The sequence below is a fragment of the Prionailurus viverrinus genome, chromosome A2, assembly GCF_022837055.1.
Source record: "Prionailurus viverrinus isolate Anna chromosome A2, UM_Priviv_1.0, whole genome shotgun sequence".
Taxonomy (NCBI): domain Eukaryota; kingdom Metazoa; phylum Chordata; class Mammalia; order Carnivora; family Felidae; genus Prionailurus; species Prionailurus viverrinus.
In genome coordinates this window covers 98,282,789-98,305,963 of record NC_062562.1, presented here as the reverse complement: position 1 = coordinate 98,305,963, position 23,175 = coordinate 98,282,789, and the positions used below count along the sequence as shown (strand labels likewise).

The 23,175-nt window shown below is 35.9% G+C and overlaps 1 protein-coding gene across 4 annotated transcripts in view; it reads left to right on the top strand.

Moving 5' to 3' along the window:
• SGCE (sarcoglycan epsilon) overlaps positions 1–23,175 on the top strand; it is a 70,079-nt gene that overhangs the window by 27,197 nt on the left and 19,707 nt on the right. For 2 of the 4 annotated variants that reach the window (XM_047850797.1, XM_047850799.1), the window contains exons 2-4: positions 3,165–3,322; positions 9,037–9,109; positions 14,335–14,533. In XM_047850797.1, coding sequence (XP_047706753.1) covers positions 3,165–3,322; positions 9,037–9,109; positions 14,335–14,533 — 430 coding nt within the window. Of the gene's footprint in view, positions 1–1,063; positions 1,187–3,164; positions 3,323–9,036; positions 9,110–14,334; positions 14,534–23,175 lie in introns of all 4 variants that reach the window. The other 2 variants (XM_047850796.1, XM_047850795.1) reach the window with 2 other exon arrangements.

Here is a 23,175-nt window from a genome sequence, read left to right as displayed (position 1 = left end):
TTTTGTGAGAGTTTGTATTTTTATGGTGAAAAATTTACTGTCAGTGATTTTGCTATCTAGGGCTTTTAGTTGTGAGCATAGGGCAAGCAGCCTTGAGGTTCTCAAGGTTAATTACTACATTCACAAATCCATCAGTGACTAAGAGAAAGAACTGACCTGATAGGATTTATCTGTTTAAAAATTGCCACCACTAGCCAATCAGGAAGATAAAAAACTAAAAGAGATTGTAGAGGTGACAAGTGTAATGGCAGTAATGTGTTGGTGGAGATGATGATATCACAGGAAAAAGAATAGGTGGGAACTAATTAAACCAATTTAGCCATTTTAATGTACTCACATCACATAAGTAATTGGTAACTCATGAAATCTGCCCCATTTCATTTAAAGAAATTATTTGCGCTGAATTTTATTATGTGATTGTTATGTTTATTTGGGATGTAGCATACTAGAATAGATTAATAGAATTATTAAAAGTCAAGATCAGGTAAAATGGAGTAAATCATTTCTAGGATAAATACGAGGAAAAAGTATCCAATGCATTTTTATAAGCGTGTATGAAAGTCACCTATTATATACATTTGATATTATATAGTCTGCTACGCTTTGTCAGGCAAATAGTTAATATGGTTTAGATTTTTACCACTTAAAAATTACTCTTTATACTTCACTTTCAAAAAAGAAAAAAGAAAAAAGAAACTAATCATAATTATGTGGTGGGTCAGTTCTCATCATATATTTTGTTGGTAATAATTTCCATAAAAAGAAATTACCAAAAAAATATTATGAATGTCTTCCTATTTAATAACAGCTTTAATTATTAAATGTGCCTACTTTTGTTTACATAATATTTGAGAGTGTCTAAACACACCATGTTGAAAGAGTTGTTCCATGTTTTGTCCTGAAGTCACTTCCCTTTAAAACAAACTTCTTAACAATATCTTGCATGCTGCTTCAGTTCTCCCAGAAATTTCTAAAGAAGCAAAACCCTTCTTTGCAGTGTAAGCAAACTATGAGTGTTTCTCATTATCTGTCTTTCGATCTCTTATCTTTCCTTTGTTTTCAGTGTACACTATTTTCTCGAAGGTGCACTCTGATCGGAATGTGTACCCATCTGCAGGTGTCCTCTTTGTTCATGTTTTGGAAAGAGAGTATTTTAAGGGGGAATTTCCACCTTACCCCAAGCCTGGTATGTTCTCAGTGGGAAACAAGTGGGTAATTTACTGAATTTTCCTTTTTGTTCAGTGTATATGACTCGCAAGGTCTATGATCAGATATTATTAACATTATTCAAAATGATCTGTAAATGTGATAAATTGGCTGTTGTAGGGATATTTCCTGTTTTAAGATTAAAAATTTAATCACAGAAGGAAATAATTCATTTTTGAATTAAAAAAAAAAAGCTTGTTTCTAGTTTTCCAATGTTGAGTTTTGTGCTTCTGACAAATGACCTACCTGTATTCGTGTAGAAATAATTATAGCTGTACAGTTATGATTTTCCGTATTAAGACTTCGATTCTTATGTAGCATATTGATCTTTGGAAGACTATACATATGTTGTAGAAGAGAATGAAATATGGTATTTAGAAAGAGTTCTCAAGAAAGCTTTTACAATATGAGATAATTTTATATAACTTCATAATATAATGAAGATTAATTTTTCCTTCAAAATAATACTAATTGTGAAACCTTATTTAATTCACTGTTGGTTTAACGCCACCTGGATGGCTCAGTCAGTTAAGCATCTGACTTTGGGTAAGCTCATAATCCCACAATTAGTGCGTTCGAGCCCCATGTCGGGCTCTGTGGTAACAGCTCAGAGCCTGGAGCCTACTTCAGAATCTGTGTCTCATTCTCTCTCTGCCCCATTTGATGAATACCATCAAATTAATTAAAATATAGAAAGGGTAGCAAGCAAAAATATATTTGTTACTATGACTCCTAAGTAACAAACAATGAACTTTCTGAGAATTGTAGCATTAGAATTAATATAGATGTTATTTTTGTAAATTATGTGATGAATAACATACCTGAAAACAGTCATAGAAAATAGTTACTCATGTTCTCACCAGCATTAAAAAAATAATCTTTTTATAAGTTATTAAAAAAAAATTTTTTTTTAATGTTTATTTATTTATTTTGAGAGAGGGAGAGAATCCCAGACAGGCTCCACACTGTCAGCCCCGAGTCCGATGCGGGGCTCGGACTCACAAACCATGAGATCATGACCTGAGCTGAGATCAAGAGATGGTTGCTTAACCGACTAAGCCACCCAGGCACCCCCCCCAAAAAAATGTTTTTATGTGACATTCTGTGTTTGCAAAACAACATAGCTGAGCCTTTTGAGCAGTAGCTCCAATGTTTGTGAAGAAAATGTGTAGTTAAGAGCATAGTTGCTGGAATCTGCCAGGATTAAATTCTAATTTCACCATTTAATAAGACCATGGAGAAGTTACTTAACATGGAAAATTACATATCCCATGAATAAAATTAGGGCTAATATTATTAGCAACATTTTTATAGGTGTGTTTGAAAATCAGGTGAAATAGTGCCTCTAGAGACCAGGCACATTCTAACAAATGGTGCTATTATTATTATTTATTAATTACAGTTCTTTTTGGATTTATAACATTCTCCAAAGTTTTAAAATTACATTATTTTTGTTTTGATGATACTTTTATCATTTTGAGATGTCCATTATGATTAGTTTGATAGTATCCAGAGTGTCATGAAAGAAAGGCTTCTCAAGAGAATATGTGCATCAGCATGATTAGAGGATTTTCCTGAAAGATTGTTGTCTCCTTGGCAGAACTTTCACACTCCTATGTGACAAAAAAAAAAAAAAAAAGAAAAAAAGAAAAGAAAGAAAAGAAAACAAATTTCCAAAAACATTGTATGACTGCATTTCTTTGTTGCATAAGATTTCCAGGCAAACTAAATAACCAAAAAGACGTTTTCTTTACGTGAGGCTCTAATTGAAATTCCCAGATGGGTTGGGTTTTTGTTTGTTTGTTTGTTTGTTTGTTTTGTTTTGTTTTGTTTTTTTGGTGTGTATTTAGTTTGCTACAAATGTAAGAAAAATTTTTAGAAATATTTTGATTGAAATTACCAAAGCAACATGTGTGAAAATAACTGTCTTATATCTTAATTGTGTGTTTCTTATCTAGGCGAGATTAGTAATGATCCTATAACATTTAACACAAATTTAATGGGTTACCCAGACCGACCTGGATGGCTTCGATATATCCAAAGGACACCATATAGCGATGGCGTCCTGTATGGGTCTCCAACAGCTGAAAATGTGGGGAAACCAACAATAATTGAGGTAATTTACTTAGAACTTTTTTTTTAATTTGGAAATATGCCATTCCTTTCTGTTTATCTACCAAGGTCTTTGTTTCAGCTTTGTATATAAAAAAGGGAGCAGTCTAAATTAGTGGGAAAAAATTAAAAGACATTTAAAAATGATAGATTACTATAATATGAATTCTATGTAAGAAAATAAACACAAACTTAAAACACTTATTTGCTTTATATATTAATTTCAAATTGCATGTTCATTGAAATACAGTCTTTAAACAGACATGTGCTCCTATCATGTGCTAAGTATTATGATAACTGCTGGTAGTAGAAGATGAGTAAGAGGTGAGTCCTGCTATGTCTTCCAGGAGTTGAAGCACTGGAATGGAAATCCATTGTTAGCCAACACTGTCATAACTATTTTAATAAGAAGGTACTGTTTGATACCGAGTTGTAAAAGGGTAAATAGGAATTCACTTCACAAGTAGAAGGAAGGCTATCTTAGAAGAAACAGCACATCAAAATCTTGGAGGTGTAAGCAAAACCACGCGATCTAGAGAACTCTAAGTGTGGCTAGAAGGCAGGATGCACTCCAGAGGGCGGATGATGGGAATAGAGATGTTGATGTTGGTAGGGGTAGATCTTTGAGGGCTCCATAAGCCAGGGTGATATGTTTGGCCTTTATTCTGGAAGGAATGGATGCTATTATAATCCATCAGATTTTCACCAGTACCTAACATCATACCTGGAAGACATTAGAAATTAAAACAATAGGGGTGCCTGGGTGGCTCGGTCAGTTGAGCGTCCCAACTTTGGCTTAAGTCATGATCTCCCGGTTTGTTCGTTCGAGCCCCGCTTCAGGCTCTGTGTTGGCAACTCAGAGCCTGGAGCCTGCTTGGGATTCTGTGTCTCCCCCTCTCTGCCCTTACCCTGCTCACACTCTGTCTCTCTCAGTCTCTCAAAGGTTAATAAACATTGAAAAAAAAAAGAAATTAAAACAATAACAAAAGCAATATTGACATTGAATGGGAATTAACACTATAAAAACTAAATGGATATAAAAGCTAGTAAGGTTTCCCTGCCATACCCAACAAAATCAGAATTATAATGGCAGTCAGTGGCAAGAGAGTCCTACTATAGTTTTATACCCTGATGCCTCAGGAGCTTAGATTTCTAATTTAACTTATTAATTCCATAAGGGTTTAGTGGTAGTGACCAGAGCAGCATCATAGGAGCTACTAAATGGAATTGCCAGGAGCTTGTACAGGTCCTGAATGGCATGTTTTCTATCTGGTATAAACTCTCAGGGGATCACATGCTTTGAGTTTTTCTCCAAAGTTTTAATCAGCCATAGACTGTGGATATGAACTTCTGTGTTGGCAAAGAGAAGGTGTTTCTTCTTTTGAATTGAAGTTTGAATTAATATGACTTTCCAGTGACTTCTATCAATAAATCTCCTTCCAGTAGACAATGTAGATATAAGATACAGAAATAGAACATATAAGTACCTACATAGATATATATGTAGATATAAGAAAAAGGTTATTTTGAGTTATTGTCAAAATAGTTTTTTAAATTTTTCAGTAAAGTTATATAGGTTATTTACCTAAAATAATGTTAAATGTCATTTTTTAATTGGAAAACACTAAAGGAATTGCATTTAAATTAAAGAGCAAAACAAGAGTGAACCCTTCCATCACATTTATTACAGAATATATTAGAAATCCTAGCCATTGCAGTAAAGAAAGAAAAAGACCATTAAGTCTGTAAGTATTTAAGGGAAGAAATAGAATACTCAATGGTATAAATAGTCTATAGACTATTAAAATTTTAAGAAAGCCTAGGAGTAAACTATAGGATCAATATGAAAAATCTGGTTCTGTTTCTATACATGAAACACAAGTATTGAGAAAATATATGTTTTAAAAAGATACCATTTATAATAACAGCAAAAATTGTAAGGCACTTAGAATAAATATAACAGAAGGTGTGCAAAGTCTATATGGAGAAATTTATAAAACTTAATTGATACTAAGATTATATAAGTGAGAAGGTAGTCCATTCAGTGACAGGAAGACTCAAAATCATGAAGGCATCATTTCCCCCCAATTGACCTATAGATTCAATGCCATTCCAAGAAAAATTGCAATAGGTTTTTTTCATGAAACTAATGTCAACTAATTCTAAAATTTATAAAGAAGATAAATTTTAGTGCCAAGAACAATCAAGGCACTCCTAAGGAAAAAAAAATAGAGGGGAGGAAGGTTTCTTTCCCTTCCAGATATCAAGATTTATTATAAATCGCTAGTAATTGTCATAAGGTTGTATTGATATAGGGATAGACAAATTAACCAGTTAATAGAATGGAGAGCCCAGAAACGGATACATCTACATAAGGAACAATGATGTACGTCTGAAGAGATGGTACCACAGCTGACTGGGGGAAAGGATGTCAGTGAATGGTGCTCAGAGAATTGGTTAGCCATATGGCAAACACAAAATTAAATTCTTACTTCATAAGAAATACAAAACTTGAGTTTAGGTAGTTTAAGGATTTAAATATGAGAAGCAAAAATTTAAACTGTTATATGAAAAGGTTGAAGAATATCTTTCTGAGTTTGGGGTAGGGAAGGATTTCTTAAACAATACCTACACATTTTTACTTAAGAGAAAAGACTGATAAATTTTACTGTGCTACACTTGTCAACTGGTGTTCATCAAAATCATTAAAAAATAGGCAACCCACAAGCTGGGAGAAGATATTTTAAAAATATATAGCTGACTAATGATATGTATCTAAAATATAAAAAAGGACTTGGTAATAAGAAAAAAACATGAAAATAAGTAATAAGGCATGAACAGACATCTCACTAAAGAGGAGACAAAAATGACAATTAGGTAAAGAAACTTACTCTGATCAGTAATGAAAAATGTTCAGATTAAGACCACAATGAGAATTTTACCCTTGGTAAAAGTCACTGAGGGTGGATATGGGGATTAGATAAGCACTTTGGAAAACAGTATTGAATATTTCACATAGATGAGTGTCACTGTACCCTATAATCCTATAGTCCCACTTCTAGGCATATACCCAAAAGAAACACTTGCAAATGTCCACTGGAGGTGTGGCCAATCATGCTTATTGAACGATGTTTGTATAGCAAAACACTGGAAACGCACAGAGCAATGGAGACCCAAAAGCCTGTCAGCAAGAGAATAGATAACAAAAGTCTATGAGAAGAATAGAGCAATAAATTGTGGAGTTTTCATTCAGTGAATTAAAAAAAAAATGTTTTTTAAGTAGAGTGGACACACAGTGTTACATAGTTTCAGGTGTACAACATAGTGACTTGATAACTCTCTAGTTATGCAATGCTCACCACAAGTGTAACTACCATCTGTCACCATACAACTCTATTATAATATTATTGAATGTTTACAGCAACAATGAATGTAAGCTTGCCCAGCAACATGGACAAATGTTTTAAACATAATGTTGAATGAAACAACCAGCCCCAGAAGACTACATATAGTTAAACACTGTTATAGAACTCGGAAATAAGCAAACTACCATATTTTAAGCATACATGCATTTATAATAAGACTCTATTTAAAAATGAATGGGATGATAAACGTAAAATTCAAAATGGCTACTGCTGGTTGCAGAGAGGGATGGGAGAGAAACACATGTCTTGAGCCAGGATTCTCAAGGGTTCATGATGTTCTCACTCATACCTTACTACTAACATAATGTTACAAATATGTATCAAATAATATGCTAAAAAGGTAATGATGAAAATTTAGCATATCTTTCATTTAACACAAGTAGTGATTTATCTGTAAATAACATATCTATATTTGTATATAGTAACATATTTGCAGTATTTTAAAATATTCTATTAACATAGTCAAAAAGAGGCTTGCATATCTTAAGCTAATATTTAAACATATAAACCCACTGATTAATTTATTCATTAGATATTTGTTAAGCATCTAAAATAGATCAGCTACTGTTCTAGAAATAGGGGATCAAAAAAGCCTGAATGCATGCATACCTCTCTGCTATGAAGGGCTTCACATCATCATGAGAAGTAAAATTTGAGAACGTTAAAATGTTACTTTATTTAAATACCTCATTAGAAGTGATAGACTGCATTCTGTTATAGCTGTTAAAATTAAACATTAAATATAAATTCAGATAAAATTCTCTCCCTGATTTATGAAAGGTCCTTCATTCTCTTCAGTAGCCTGTGACTTAAAAAAAAAGTATTAGAATTTATGAAATTTATAATAATGAAATTTGTGATAATTATGGGAAGGTTAGCCATAAAAAATCTTGCCACGAACTTGAAAATGTCTGATCTTTCTGAGTTTTAGCTTTGAGATACTCTAACAAATAGTAGAAAATTGATACTTTTTTTTCCCATTGAGAACATGATTAAATTATTTCACAGGGTAAACTTTTAAAATCCTCAAGTCTTTTTTGCATTTTTTCATTTGCTTCTTTGTGAGCAATAGTTCCTAACTTATTTTAATGACTCGTCTTAATTTTAGTGTCCCGTGGGAAACTTGTTGATTATGTGTCCCAACAGACAGCAACAAGGAAGTCATTAAACCCAACAGAAATTTGACAAATTGGGGACAGAGAAATCCTTTTAACTTCGTGCAATAATATGCTTTTCAGAATATGTACTTTCAAATAGTGTTAAAGGTTTGGACTTACTTATTCCAAAATTCTTTTTTTTATTGTTCTCTCAAATAATATTTCTGGTGAGTGTAATTTCTTTCCTTTAAAGCTCACGTATGATGCTATAACAGTCTTTGATATTTATTTTTAAATGAGCCAGATTGTTCTTTTCGTTTGAGTCAGTTTTGTCCTGCTCTTTTTGTCTCAATGTGCACTACAGCTTGTCACTGCCAGAAGGCTAGTGCTGGGATTCTAAGACGATTGCACAATCATTTGTTGTTTTTGAGGTACTGCACACCTGTCTGAATGATTTAATATCTGTTATAAAGTTAATTATTCCTTAATTTTTGAGGCCCTATCTTGTCGTTGGCCTTTGCTTTGTTTGGTGTTTGCACTGGCCATTTCGCGGTTGACTTTGATGTAAGTTCATTGGCTCTGCAAATGTTTACTAATATTTGACTCTACAAAGGGATTGATTTGTGTTTTTGAGCATGTGCCATAAGCTTTACAGACTATGATCCTTATTATTCTTCTGCTCCCATTGGGAGATACGAGGTCCAAGGGGTTATTCATGCATTTTTTTTGACTGGTTGGTGTGCAGTTTATTACTGAATAAAAAGAACACAGAGATGTGCTTTTTTTCAAAGTGTACTTTTTAGTATGATCCTTAAGCTCCATTTAAAAGTGCAAAAATACATTGTTTTGGCTTTTTTGAAATCTTAGACCGGCACTGGTAAGTAATTTCTAATGGTTAATCCATTTACTAATGATGCATCTTCGTTGGTACTAGCACTTAATGGTGTTCTATAAAAGGGTCTTTCCGATTTTAACTTTTTGTTTTTGCATGTTAAATAGACTTGACTAATTATTTATTTTCCCATAACATTGCTAAAAGCTCTGAGTCGTTATTGCCCGGAGAAGGCACATTTTGTAAGTATATAAACAAATAACGAAAATGGAAAGAACGACAATTTGTTTTCATTTCGTCCTTAATGAATTTCATTTCCCAAATAACATTTCACTTCTTTAATATGATTTTCTTTTTCTAATAGATAACTGCCTACAATAGGCGTACCTTTGAGACTGCAAGGCATAATTTGATAATTAATATAATGTCAGCAGAAGGTAGGTACGAAGGATATGTTGCTGATTGTTTTCTTATTTACCAGAAGTATTTCATTATGTTTTATATCTATGTAAAACACAATTCAAGATTTTAAGGTACCACATACCTAATGTTACCAATAAAGTAGTAAAGTGTAGAAAAGAAAGTGAAGCAATATTTAACTGGTTATAAAATATTATGATGTGTGATGATGCTGAAAAGCTCAGAATAGGGGGCCAAACACATGGGCCACTTATCTCTCCAAGCCTTGGTTCCATCATCTGTAAAATGAGACTAAGACCAGCATTTCTCTCCCAAGTCTGGGGTAAGGAAGGAGTCTCTGAGTTAAGGATTGAAATGTACTTAACATGGGGCTGAGCTCAGAGTGTACAGTCAGTAATTATTAGCTAGTTTTATTACTTTACTTTAAAACTGATCATAGGTAGTGGTTTAATTGTGTGTGAAGATGGAGAGTTGTTGATGGGAAAACACTGGAGTTTGGGTCGCAGTCTCCTTCCTAAATAGCAAATCACGCATTGCTGGAGCCTATCAGCAATTTGGAGTTACATATAGTCACATTGTAAGTTACTCCCAAGGATTTGGAAGGTTAGGGACACAGGAAATATTCTAAGAGTTGCACTCTCAAGTATTCTGACCCTTTTCTGGCATTCAGTTGGGAAAAAATTCATGCCACTAAAAACTTTGTAGTTAAAATTTGTAAATCATGGGATACTCCTCTCTATGCTAGATATCATTTATGAGGGTAACAGAAGAACTGACACAGCATTTTTACCCATAAAATTAGTAAAAGCCATTGTGCATCTTAAATAGGGAATTCATAGTTCTATTTACCAGTACAATTAAATGAGCAAACAAAATATTTTATTAGAACCTACTAATTTGCAATTCTTGATAATTGAGTTGAAAAATACCTCTACACTATTTGAAAGAAAGCAATATTTATAGAATTGATGCTGCAAGACATAATTGGGGAGATTGCTTAAAGATTTTAAACCCCTATACGTGAGTTTTTTCCCACGTGTTTTAGCAGTGTCAATTGCACACAACAGTGTGCTAGTTTAAAACTTAACGTGACTTTCATATATGAAAGGCAAGTTCAAATGCCAGTTCTGTGGGCCTGGACAGAAGATTCCCTGTCCCCTTTTCTACTTCCCAAGGGCTTTTGGTAGGTATTCCTGTTTGGATCCGGAAGACTTTCGCAATTGTAATTGGATGCTCGCATCCAGTCTAAGCTGTCCTTATAGAATTGAAATACCATTAATGGTCAGAATAATCACAAAATTCCCTTTCTCCTTGGGAATTCATCAGTGTAGTGATGTAGTTACATTACAGTGGGCTTGGACCACTAACCTCACCATTATGCTCCCAGAGGGGCTCCCCTTTCTCAGGTACAGAAGTCCCTACAGATTGAAAGACAGTCTGGTATACAGTTTGAACTTCCTCCTCAAGTCTGGTCTCAGGACTGGTAGATACAGAATACACGGGCATCCGTCCTCTGTGTGTTTGATATGTAGAGACCTATGCTCAAGCAGATACATCTGTAGGATTGAAAGTTGGCTTTACAGGCTATTTATTTTATTTAATGTGTATTTATTTAAAAAATTTTTTTTCAACGTTTATTTATTTTTGGGACAGAGAGAGACAGAGCATGAACGGGGAGGGGCAGAGAGAGAGGGAGATACAGAATCGGAAACAGGCTCCAGGCTCTGAGCCATCAGCCCAGAGCCTGACGCGGGGCTCGAACTCACGGACCGCGAGATCGTGACCTGGTTGAAGTCGGACGCTTAACCGACTGTGCCACCCAGGCGCCCCTAATGTGTATTTATTTTAGAGAGAGAGCATGAGCAGGGGAGGGACAGAGAAAGAGGGAGACAGAGAATCCCAAGCAGGCTCCGCACTGTCAGTACAGAGCCTGACACAGGTCTCAAGCTCACAAAATGTGAGATCATGACCTGAGCCAAAATCAGGAGTCGGATGCTTAACCAACGAGCCACCCAGGTGCCCCTGTATCGGGGGTTTTAAAGGTGTGTTGGTGAAGGAGGAAGAGTAGATTTTGGAAGCCTCCACTTTTATTTTGGGCGGAGCTGCCCCACTGTCTTTTACATAGGGTTCAGTGGCCCCAAACTGTGAAAACCAGTGAACCAAATAGCATGCGTTTATCTTCACTGGTCTCGATGGAGTGCATGTGGGCACTAGGATGTACATCTTTGATCAGGGCCTACACACGTGCCGTGTCTCCCAGATAAGGTTAGGAAGAGAAATAGCAGGAGTCGCATATCAGGATAATCATGCTCAGTCTGACTCTCTGCCCAGCTGTCTCCTCCTCTGAGAGACCTAATGGGAAATTAGTCATGTAGAATCACAGAGCTTGGAGCTCAAGGAGAGTACATAGAGTGATTCTCTAAATTGGGTCTAGTGCCTCAGGGGCCTGCCACCAATTTGTTGGCCTGCCGTTCCCTTGGCCTCTGTGATGTCCAAATATAGCAGGCATGGGATTTCCCCAAAGTTAGAAAGCTCCCATGACTCATCTTTGGAAGGTCTGGCAGTAGCTCTTGGCTCGGTGGACAGCAGGCAGCTGCAGGGCCCAGAGCCTCCAAGGGGTGTGGGGCAGTGGGTCTCAGAAAGGAGCCACGAAACAGGGTCACGTGGATTAGGAAAAACCAAGTAACAGTTCTCCAAAAAGTGGCATTGATAATAAGAAAAATGTTTTGCACGCTTTTTTGGAAAAGTGGATATAAAAACACGGAGTAAAATTAATGGATGATAGACTTCTAGCACACTCAAAAACTATATTTGGTATTATTTATAAATATTATTTATTGCCAAGAAACTGTTCTTCATGACATATTTATGCATGGCTGTTTTTCACTATGGAGAAAAATGTGGCATGATTAAACTACTGTTTATCTGTATAAAACAGGAAATGTATCTGTATAAAACAGGAAACTTATCTACATAAAATAGAATAAATAAATCATATTTTAGAAGATTGCAGATGGGCTATACATCAAACAAATCTAACAAAATCACAAGCAGAATAAATGGCAGTGTAGAAGATGAATAAAGAACCTTCCGTGATTAAAGCCTCGAAAAACTCAGTGTTTAGGAAGAGACACCATAGTCTAGAAAACCCCCTTGAAAATTCTAAAGCCTGAACATCTTCCCTGAACATCTTCCCCTGAACATCTTCCCCTGAACATCTTCCTCTGGCTTCAAATGTCTTTTAATATTAAAGAGGCTTCATAAGAAGTGAGGTCATCAAGATTTCAGTTATTTATTGTGTAATTTTTAGTTTTTATTTAATTATTGAGTAAGAGTGGAATACTTAACAGATGTATGAGTTTTAATGAAGTAAATCAGAGAATATATGTAGTGTAATTACTACTGAGGACTTTAAATGTGTATATAGTCCAGAAACAATTTCTTTTCCTTCTAAGGGGAGAATTCAGGTAAACAGCTTGTTCATATTATTTATAATAATTGCTAAAGTTTACTTTATAAGTTCTTACTCTATGCTAGGAGCTCCACTGAGCACTTTATATACACGGTCTCCTTTAGCTTAGATAAAAAATATATGAGGCAAGTTCAAATGATGGCAAAATTCTGGGCCTCTCTAAAGATCATTTTCCCCTTCTGACAATGCAGAGCAAGTACCTACTCACCCCCTGGTTGTGAGTATTAAATGTGATAATTCACCGCAGTCCCTTAGCTTGGCCTACCTCATAGTAAGTATTCCCAAAAAAGTAGCCCTTATTACTACAGAAATATTATTAAACATAAAAAGCTATTCTTTATCTTAATTTTTTTAAGTAGGCTCCATGTCTAACATGGGGCTTGAGCTCATGACCCTGAGATGGAGTTGAATGCTCTTATTGACTGAGCCAGCCTGGCACCCCAAAGCTATTCTTTATCTTAACAGAACAATCTGAATATAGGAAATGATGTTTTTTAATTCAAGAGTAACATTTGAGGAACTGAAATACAGTTGACCCTTGAACAATGCAGGGGTTAGGGTGCTGACCCTTGAGCAGTTGAAAATCTGTTTATATCTTCTGGCTCCCAAAAGACATAACTAGCAATAGCTAATAGCTTACTGTTGACCAGAAGTCTTACCAATGATAACATAAATAAGTCTATTACACATATTTTATATGTTATATGTGTTATATACTGTATTCTTACCATAAAGTGAGCTACAGAAAAGAAAATGTTATTGAAAAAAGCATAAGAGAAGATACATTTACAGTACTCACTATATAAAAAAAAATCCACATGTAAGTGGACCTGTGTAGCTCAAACTCATGTTGCTCAAGAGTCAACTGTAAATTTTATTTATTTCTATCTATTCTACTTAGTTACACTGAAAGTCTGAATTGGACATTGGCTACTTAAAAATATTAATTTAAAAATTTTTAGAGGGAAATTTTGATGAGATGTTGAAAAGGAAAAAAGCTAAGTGAATCTCTAACAACATGAGGTAGGGAATTTTGTGAGAAATTTAAAATATAATTCCCTAGAATATTTAATTATGGAGTGATCAAAAGAGAAATTACTATGGTTTCAGATTTCTTTTTGAAAATATAACCAGTATTTATTTTAGTAAAAGTAATGTTTCAGCATGCTCTAAAAAGATCAGGAATACTGCAAATTAAAATTATGGTATTTCAAATTATATGTAAATAACTCACAAACAATTACAGATATTTTGTAACATCTCTATTTGGAAAGAACGTTGCTCTGTGCTTCAACCTTGTCCTCTGTTCAAATGGGCAGTGAAGTACATAGGGTTGTAATGATTAAATAAGACCATGTACTTGAAAAAGATCTGTCGATTTTAAAACACTACAAATACAAAATATTATTCCTACCCACGTAGAGTTTTCTGGAAATGCTCCTTGCATATTGGCAGGGGAGGAGACTGGCAAGTCACTGGGAAATTTGAGGCAGGTGTGGCATTTTTATCTTTTTTGGTCAGATCCTACAATTACAAATTGCCCTGCTATCCCTTGGATTTGATTACATTGTAGGTAAAATTCTGTGTCAGATGTATGTTATGTTTTTAGATATGTCCTCCGTTATGCAGAAAGTCTTTAAAGTCAATATTAGTAGTATTCCCCAAAGCCAGGATTATGACAGAAATCAACAAATCTCAAATTGTTCATCTGTTTCTCTTTCGAAAGACTATTTTATTAAAGATACACATATCCTTTTTCACCAAAATTAGACTTCCCGTTACCATATCAAGCAGAATTCTTCGTTAAAAATATGAATGTAGAAGAAATGTTGGCCAGCGAGGTTCTTGGAGACTTTCTTGGGGCGGTGAAAAATGTGTGGCAGCCAGAGCGTCTGAACGCCATAAACATCACGTCAGCCCTAGACCGGGGCGGCAGGGTCCCACTGCCCATTAATGACATGAAGGAAGGGTAAGCAGACCTTTATCTCGTTGCCTTAAATATGCATTGTTAAATATGGTGATCTTATCAAACTTATTATAGATAAAGGATGGCCTATTGCATTCTTTTTAATAAGTAGGTATTATACAGATATGAAAACACTAGCAATTTTCTATATTGACAAAGAGGTTACATTAATGGTTCTTTATATCTGATGTTCCAGGTCCTGTGAATTCTAATTGTAGATCAGGATCAGCATCATAGATTATAGCACTATAATCTTTTGTACCTTCCATAGAGGAGCTGAGTATTTAGGGTCCTGAATTTCAAAGGAAATTGATGCCCCAGTTATCAGCTGCAGGACACTCAGACTGCTGTAACTTTATTCTAGGAAACTATTTCTTCGCTTTAACATTCTTTCCACCATGTGTCGGTGATGGATAGCTGGAATGGATTTGAAACCTATTCCTAAAGCCTGGCCTTGTCACTCATAAGCTGGGTGACATTGGGCAAAATGCAGCACTCCTCTGTGCCTCGGTTTCCCCATTTGCTCCAATGGGCATTGTACTCTTTCTTCCTTCAGAGTTGTTATAGTGTCTAAATAAGAGTGCATTTGAGAGGGATTCGTCTATTGTCATGCCTTGCAAACAATGACTTATACCTGTATAGTTTAAGAAACACTTTTTATGCCTGGATAAATTGAAATGATTGAATGTCAACATCAAATCAAATTTGGTCTTTAATTTTTAACCTGTAGGTTGAAGCAGATCTACCTTTTTTTTAAACCATTCTATAAATATACGAGATATGGAATAAATCACAGTTTATATAGCATATGCCTTTCCAACTCCTCCTTTATCCATATTCATGGTAACATTTTTATACAGATGATATCTGGAATTAACTAAAATACCTGGATTAATAAGAATTAAATTTAAGGGCAGCTTTAACAGAGAACTTTGTTGGAAATAAGGGAAGAGATCACAAATAGACACAGATGAAGTATGGGAGAGTAGGTAGAAGGGGGATAAGGGATAAGCAGTGAGCTGTGAAGTCCAACTTACAAATTTCAGAATTAAATTGTAGCTTGTATGTTACAGTAATGGATTTTGAAGTCAGTCAAGCACACATAGAAGTGCTTTGAGAAAAATAGCTGCTTTATCTCTTGTCTATCTATTGGTTGGCTTTCTATATGAAACCATAATTTTAGAGCTTAAATTTTTTTACTTCAGAGTTCCAGCATGATTCTGTTTCCCACTGAGTATTTAAAGTAGAACCATGGAAAATGATGAACAGAGAATCTCCCCTGAAAACATTCTCCAAAGCTGGAGTCTTTTCAACAGTTTCTTAAAGTGATGCGTTTGCAATGATTGTTAAAACAATGACCACAAGATGTTAGAAGAAGCAACCTGAAAAACAGGCATTGGTAGGGTTTTCCCTGGTTGTGCTTTCTTCTGGGCTCACTCTTCCATAATCGGTAGTGCAGGCCCCGCCCACAGAGGCTCTTTTAGAAACAACGACCCTAAATTGAACTGAACAACTATCTAAACCAAACGCTGACAAAAAAAAAAAAAAAAAATGGTGCTTCTCAACCATGTCTAGCCTAAGAATTGCCAGTAGAGCTTTAATAAAAATATGGATAGGTTCCTGGCTCCTGCTTCCCCTTGGAGATTCTGAGTCTTGGAGTCTAGGGCTGGGCCTGAGCATGTGACTCTAAATTAAGAACAGAATTTTTGTCCTATAAGTACTTGTTAGAGAATTCAGTCATTAGCTGACTGACCCCCTAGCACCTGCTAGAGGGAGGCATGTGCTGTCAGATATTTGAGAGAGTCAGTCCCATGGCATTTATTTGGACCCTGTTGTCTCAGATCCCTTCCCAACTTGAAATGCTTTCCATGAGTTTTAATTTAATGTTAAGCCATAACCTTTACAAAGTATTCATATGATAAGTCTTTTAAAATAGCATTTCTATAAATTGTATGCAATGCCAACTCTACTACTCCAGTGTCCCTATATGAACACCAGTGAAACAAGATCATACTTGAGTATCATTCCAGAAGAAAAAATTGTCCCTGGAATGATTTTGCGTATCTTCTTTAGTTGTTATATAATGCCTTGGTAACACAAATAATTTTTTACCCTGTTGCCTGAAACTTAGAAATAAATCCTATGCTTGACTAACTCCTCTCTTGTGCCGTTCTTCCTTTTTGCTGATGTAAGAATCATAATTCTTAATTTACCTAATAAACTTTTTGCCTCCGTACTTTCTTTTGAAAGTAACCTGGGCTATAAATCCCTTTTAAAAGTGAAATTTTGAAAAGTTCAAGAAGTAAGGTCAGTATAGCAAAAGAATTCCATCCCTTTCTTTTTTTTAAAACTTGTTTTACATTTATTTAGTTTTTGAGAGAAAGAGAGAGAAAGGGAGCATGAGTGGAGGAGGGGCAGAGAGCGAGGGAGACACAGAATCTGAAACAGGCTCCAGGCTCTGAGCTGTCAGCACAGAGACCGATGCGGGGCTCGAGGTCACAGACCGAGAATTCGTGACCTGAGCTGAAGTCAGATGCTTTACCAACTGAGACACCTGGGCGTCCCAGTCCCTTTCTGTTTTAAGATTTTATTTAAAGATGTAGTCATATACTTCTGAAGTATTAATTGAGCACCTGATAAATGAGTTCTGCTTAATATTTAGTAGCAAAAGTCTCAGACTGTTAAACATACACACAAATGATATCTCCATGAAACTATTTCCTATTACTCATGGCAGCCACAATCTGCTAATGGCAAGTTTTTCCATATTTGATAGATGGAGTCAGATAAACAGCAGATGAATAAAAGTTCTCCGCAGTAGACCCATCAGAGGAAACCCACTGCCCTTCTGCAGCCCCAAGTGCTGTTAAATGTCAATCACCAAGAACCCCCTCTGCAGCATCCTGGCTCCTCATCCTTCCTGATGTACATTTGTGCACCTCTCGAGGCTCACTGACAGCTTTCAAACTTCTCCTAACTCTAGCAGAAAACAATTACAAAGATTTACTTCAAAGTAAATAAGCTCCTGCGAAGGAAGGCTGAGCCTCCTGAAAAGATTTTCTTTCCCTTGCCAGACCCATAACCCCGGGCAACTGTGCTGGCTCTGGGTGTGGTCTTGCTGCTGCTTTTGCTCCTGATAGGGAGCCAGAGGCTAAGGACTCGTGGGTGCATTTAGCCTGGGATAAAGCTCGTGGAAAGAGGAGTGGGTTCATATTTCATTCTAGGCATGGCATAGCTGCCAGCCCGGGGTGAGTGATGTGGTGTAAATGGCGGCTATGAAGGGAATGATGGGGTGTGAGGATTAAAGAATATACTCACTTTTCATAAGAGATTGTCAAACCCACCACTATTTCCTCTGGTTACCAAAGCATGTGGATCTAGCCTCAATCAGCAACAGAGAATCCTAGTTTATTCGTTAGACAATCTCACAAAATACTCCCTCTAATTAATTGTTTGCTTTCTGCCCTATGAAGGCCTCAGTGAGAAGTTACACTTGGGGAAGAGAATGTAAGTCAGTGGCTGCCAAATACTGCTCTGATGCAAGGTCATGATCCTGGGCCAGTCTGTAATGCTCTGCTGACTTTGTCCCCGTGTTTTCTGATTTATGAGATTGTCCTGTATTCTTAAGTAACGTGCCTCCTACATTTTTGGTGCAAACATTCTTTTGTGGAATGATGCTGATAACCTGATGGGAAATTCTAAAATAGAGTAATGTAAAAATTGGAAGTCCATATAAATCTATTTTTGTAAGTATAAGTCAGTATAGCTATATGCCTAAAGTCTGTTCGGGGTGCCTGGGTGTCTCGGTTGGTTAAGCGTTTGACTTTGGCTCAGTCCGTGAGTTCGAGCCCCGCATCAGGCTCTGGAGTGCCTGGAGCATGCTTCGGATTCTGCGTCTCCTTCTCTCTCTCTGCCCCTCCTCACTCACACACTGTCTGTCTCTCTCTCAAAAATAAATAAACATTAAGTATTTTTTTGAGTCTATTCTACGTTCCACATATAGATTCATTTTTTCTTTTGTAGTTAAACACTTACTAAGTATTTGTATTCAGGGATACTATATTAATCTTTAATGTACAGTGATTTTAAAAAAATCTACGCTCACAATCTAGTAGGGACCAGGTGAGTAATCAGATAATTAGAAAACAGTGTCATACACACCACTGCTGAGATATTCACAGAGAGTGTATCTCCTTCACTTCAGCTCCATGCCTGGAAAGGGTTCATAGAGGAGGGGGAAGCATGATCGCAGTTTAAAATACAAATTAACCTGCCCCCAAAAGTAGCAAAGAGGGATTCTAGATAGAGGGGTCAGCTTGAGCAAAAGCCTTTAGGTAAGAGAAACCCTGGTGGATTTGGCAACCTATTTCAAATGGATTTGGGGGACAGGGATCCAGAAGTGGTAGTTTCCAAGGAGGCAAAACCCAGACTGGATAAAGCCCTGTATACCAAGAAAAAATGTTTCTGTTTTATCCTGAAGCATTAGGGACATTTGCAAAATATAACACATGGTGAAGAGTGGTAGAGTAGACTGAACCCGAATGCCTCCCTTCGGCACGCAGGAAAGTCTCCCCCCAACACACAGAACTAGAAGGGTCTGACCCTTCAGTGTGTGCCAGTTCCCTCTTCTGATGATTTATTCTTTCTCCAAAGGAGAGGAGCAAGTGAACAGTAGAACAGAGTCTGGAAGTGCCCTTTAGTGTATTTCTTATTCTGTATTACATCTTTTATTTAGTTTAACTTACCCTTTATTGTTCATCTTATTTATTGATTGGTTGGTTGCAGATATGCACAGAACAAAGACATAGTGTGGGGGACAGAGGCAGGAATCATAGTGCATTTTCTTTTAAGAGCTCAAGTTCCCAGGCAACATGTAACATGTGGACACATTCTTCCCTAAACTGTCTTTTATTTCCTATATACACAAAATAAAGAATAAGGCACATTCGTTTCTTGGACAAATAGGTAAAGTATGCATTCATTGGATCCATTTAGCTAACAGAAATCTGGCTGAAAAAGGCAGAGTTTGGGCTTAATTTTTTTTTTTTACCTGTTACTTGGTTTAAAACATTGTATGTGTAAAGGCACAGTGAATATGTTCTACCTCAAGGGAAACTGAGTTGTTCAAACTGGAAGAAAAGATTCCTTTAGAAGGAACAAATTCCTTCTGTGTAAATCAATTCTCAAGATTCTGAGGTTTTGGTAACCTTGCTTGAGAGCCTTATACTTGACAATATGTTACCATCTCAGCTATTTACACATTTTAAAGCTTGAAAACACGTGACTGAGGTCATAAAGGTGTAATGATCTTTTTTGTTTCACTTCGTAAAAATTTTGTTTCTGCATATCAAAAAGTGAGCCGAAAGGAAAACAGATTATGAAAAATGTAATTTTAGCATGTATAGCATAGAGTTATTATTCATGGCCTTACACTAAATTTTTTTTTTGTAAAAAGCCAACATGTTGAAGCTTACAGGCTCTGCAAAGGAAACAATAAATACACATTTTCTGGACCTGCAAGGCAAATCTAATATCTCCTTCTCTCAAGCATGACATTTGTAGTCTGTTTGCATTTTATTTATTAACTTATTTATTTTTCCACTATTGATATTTAATCGACATGTAACACTGTACAGGTTTAAGGTGTACAGCATTAATGATTTGATGTATGTATATATTGCAAAACGATTACCATAATAAATTTAGTTAACATCCGTCACCTCACTTAGTAACAAGTTTTTTTTCTTGTGATGAGAAAGAACTCATTAAGATCTACTCTCTTAGCAACTTTCAAATAAGCAGTTGCCTGTGTTTTAAAACTGGTATAATGCTTTTTATTCATTCATTTGTCCTGCAAAGAGGCTCCCTGAGGACAGTGAGAAAGACTGGGTTCAAGGAGAATCGTTAAGGGGCTGTTGCTCCACGGTCTGTGGAAAGTGATGGTGATCAGAAGGAGGGTTGTAACAGTGAGATGGAACAAAGTGGACAGGTGTATGGGAGAGTTCTTTCAGGGTAAATGTCAGAGACTGATGATGGATTGAATATGTGGAAAGAAGGACAGGAGTCAAAGATGATGGTGCTTGAGCATCTGGCCATGCCAATCATCGAGAGAGAAGAAGATGGAAAAGGAGGAACAGGTGGAGGTGGGGTGGGGTGACGATGAGCTCAGTTCGGAACATATTAAGTCTGTGAAGCTTATGGATCATCCAAGTAGAGATGAAAGTAATTTGGCAGTATGTGTCAACTGTCATAAAAATGTTTCTACTTCTAGGCATCTCTTTTAAGATAGTAACATTAAAGAATATGCACAGAGATAGTCTTTGCAATATTATTTATAAAATCAAAACTTTGGAAGCAACTTACATGTCCGACTCTGAAATAATTGTTGAATAAATCATGTGCTTAAAAAAATATATTGCCATAAATCTATAATTATAAAGCCTGTACAATGTGGAAAATGGTTATGATGCATTAAGGAAAAAAAGCAGGGTGCAAAATTATATTTTAGAGATGATTGCAGTTAGGTTAAAATGTATGCATTTGAAAAATACTCTGCAAGGTACATTGGAAAATGAAAATAGTTATCTTGGTAATATAAATTAATTCTGTTTTTTTTATCCTAGTTTTTATGTAATGTTTTTATATTGCTTTTATAATTTGAGGGAAAAACATTTCAAAGCACCGAAAACTTATGCCCATTTATGTTATCTTGGATTAGTTTAAACTCTTACCAATTATAAATGCAAATCAATGTCATGTTAAAGCAAGTTAACAGTTATAAAAACACTCATTTTATTTCTGTATTTATAAGTACATTTCATAATTATTAAGGAGAAATAAGATCTTGGCCAAGCAGTTAGTAAGGGAATAGAAATTGGCTTTTTATAAGCTTAAAAGTAAGAACTTGTTTTAAATATATTTATATTACTGATATATTTATAATTTAGAATATATTTATAATTACTGATCATCTCAATACTCCACAGTGGTTTCTTCTACCTACTTTTGTACAGAATTTTTGATTTTTATTTTCATCTTTAATTTTAGCCCATTATATACTATTTGTCTCCCAAAGGCACCATGGTTTTTAAAAAATGTTCCTTCAAGTGAATCTTAAGTCCAAATATAAATTTGACACAAAGAGCAACCAAATGAGTTTGTATAATCAAATTCTGGGGCACAGTTGTCAACTCAGGGTGTGAGTTCGTACTTCCATTGACACAGCTTTGAATTTTTGTGCTGCACTTTCATTTAATTTCATTCCTAAAAATAACAGCTTTTTTGAGACGTAATTCACACACTGGGCAACTCACCTATTTAAAACATACAACTCAGGGCCACTGGGTAGTTCAGTCGGTTAAGCATCCACCTCTTGATTTTGGCTCAGGTCATGACTTCACGGTTCGCAAGTTTGAGCTCCACATCAGGCTCTGCTCTGACAGCACAGAGCCTGCTTCACATTCTCTTCCTCTCTCTCTCTCTCTCTCTCTGTCCTCCCTCACTTGTACTCTCTCTTTCTCAAAATACATAAACATTTAAAAATAAAACCTATAACTCAATGGATTTTAGCTTATTCACAAAGTTGTATAATCATTACCACAATCAATTTTAGAACATTTTCATCATCGTAACACCTTCCTTCCAGACCCATTGGCAACCACTTACTACCACCACCAGCCCCAGCCCTGGGCAACCGCTATTTACTTGATATCTTTAGAACTTTTCCTATTGTGGACATTTCATATGAATGAGATCATGTAATATGTGGTCTTTCGTGACTGGCTTCTTTCACTTATCCACAATATTGTGTTCAGGATTCATCCATGTTGTAGCCTGTAACAGTACTTTGTTTCTTTTTATAGTTGAGTAATATTCTATTGTATGAATATTCCACCTTTTATCCATTCATCAATGAGCATTTGGATTGTTCCTCTTGACTACTGTGAATAACGTTGCTATGAACATTCGTGTGCAAATGTTTGTTACAAGAGATCTATTTTCGTTTCTCTTAGGGTATATACTTAGGAGTGGAATTTCTGGATCATATGGTAACTCTGTATTCAACCTTTTGAGGAACTTCAAGACTATTTTTCAGAGTGGTTGCACTATTTTACATTACCACCAGCAGAGTGGGAGAGTTCAAATTTCTCCACATCCTTACCAGCACTTATTATCTGTGTTTTTATTAGAGCCATCCTAATGGATGTGAAGCATTATCTTATTGTGCTTTTGATTTCTATTTTGCTGAGGACTAATGATGTTGGGCATCTTTTCATGCACTTATTGGACATTTGTATACTTCTTTGGAGAAATGTCTATTCAGATCCCTTGCCATTTTTGTTTTTATTTTAAAAAATATTTACTTCTTTTGAGAGAGAGAGAGAGAGCATGAGTGGGGGAGAAGGGCAGGGAGAGAGAGAAGAGAGAGAATCCCTAGCAGGCTCTGCACTGTCAACATGGAGCCTAACATGGGACTTGTTCCCACGATTGTGAGATCATGACCTAAGCCAAAATCAAGAGTCTGATTTTTTTTAAATTTTTTAAAATGTTTTATTTATCTTTAAGATGGACAGAGCATGAGTGGGGATGAGGCAGAGAGAGAGGGAAACCAGCTGAGCCATTCAGGCATCCCAGCTCCCTTGCCA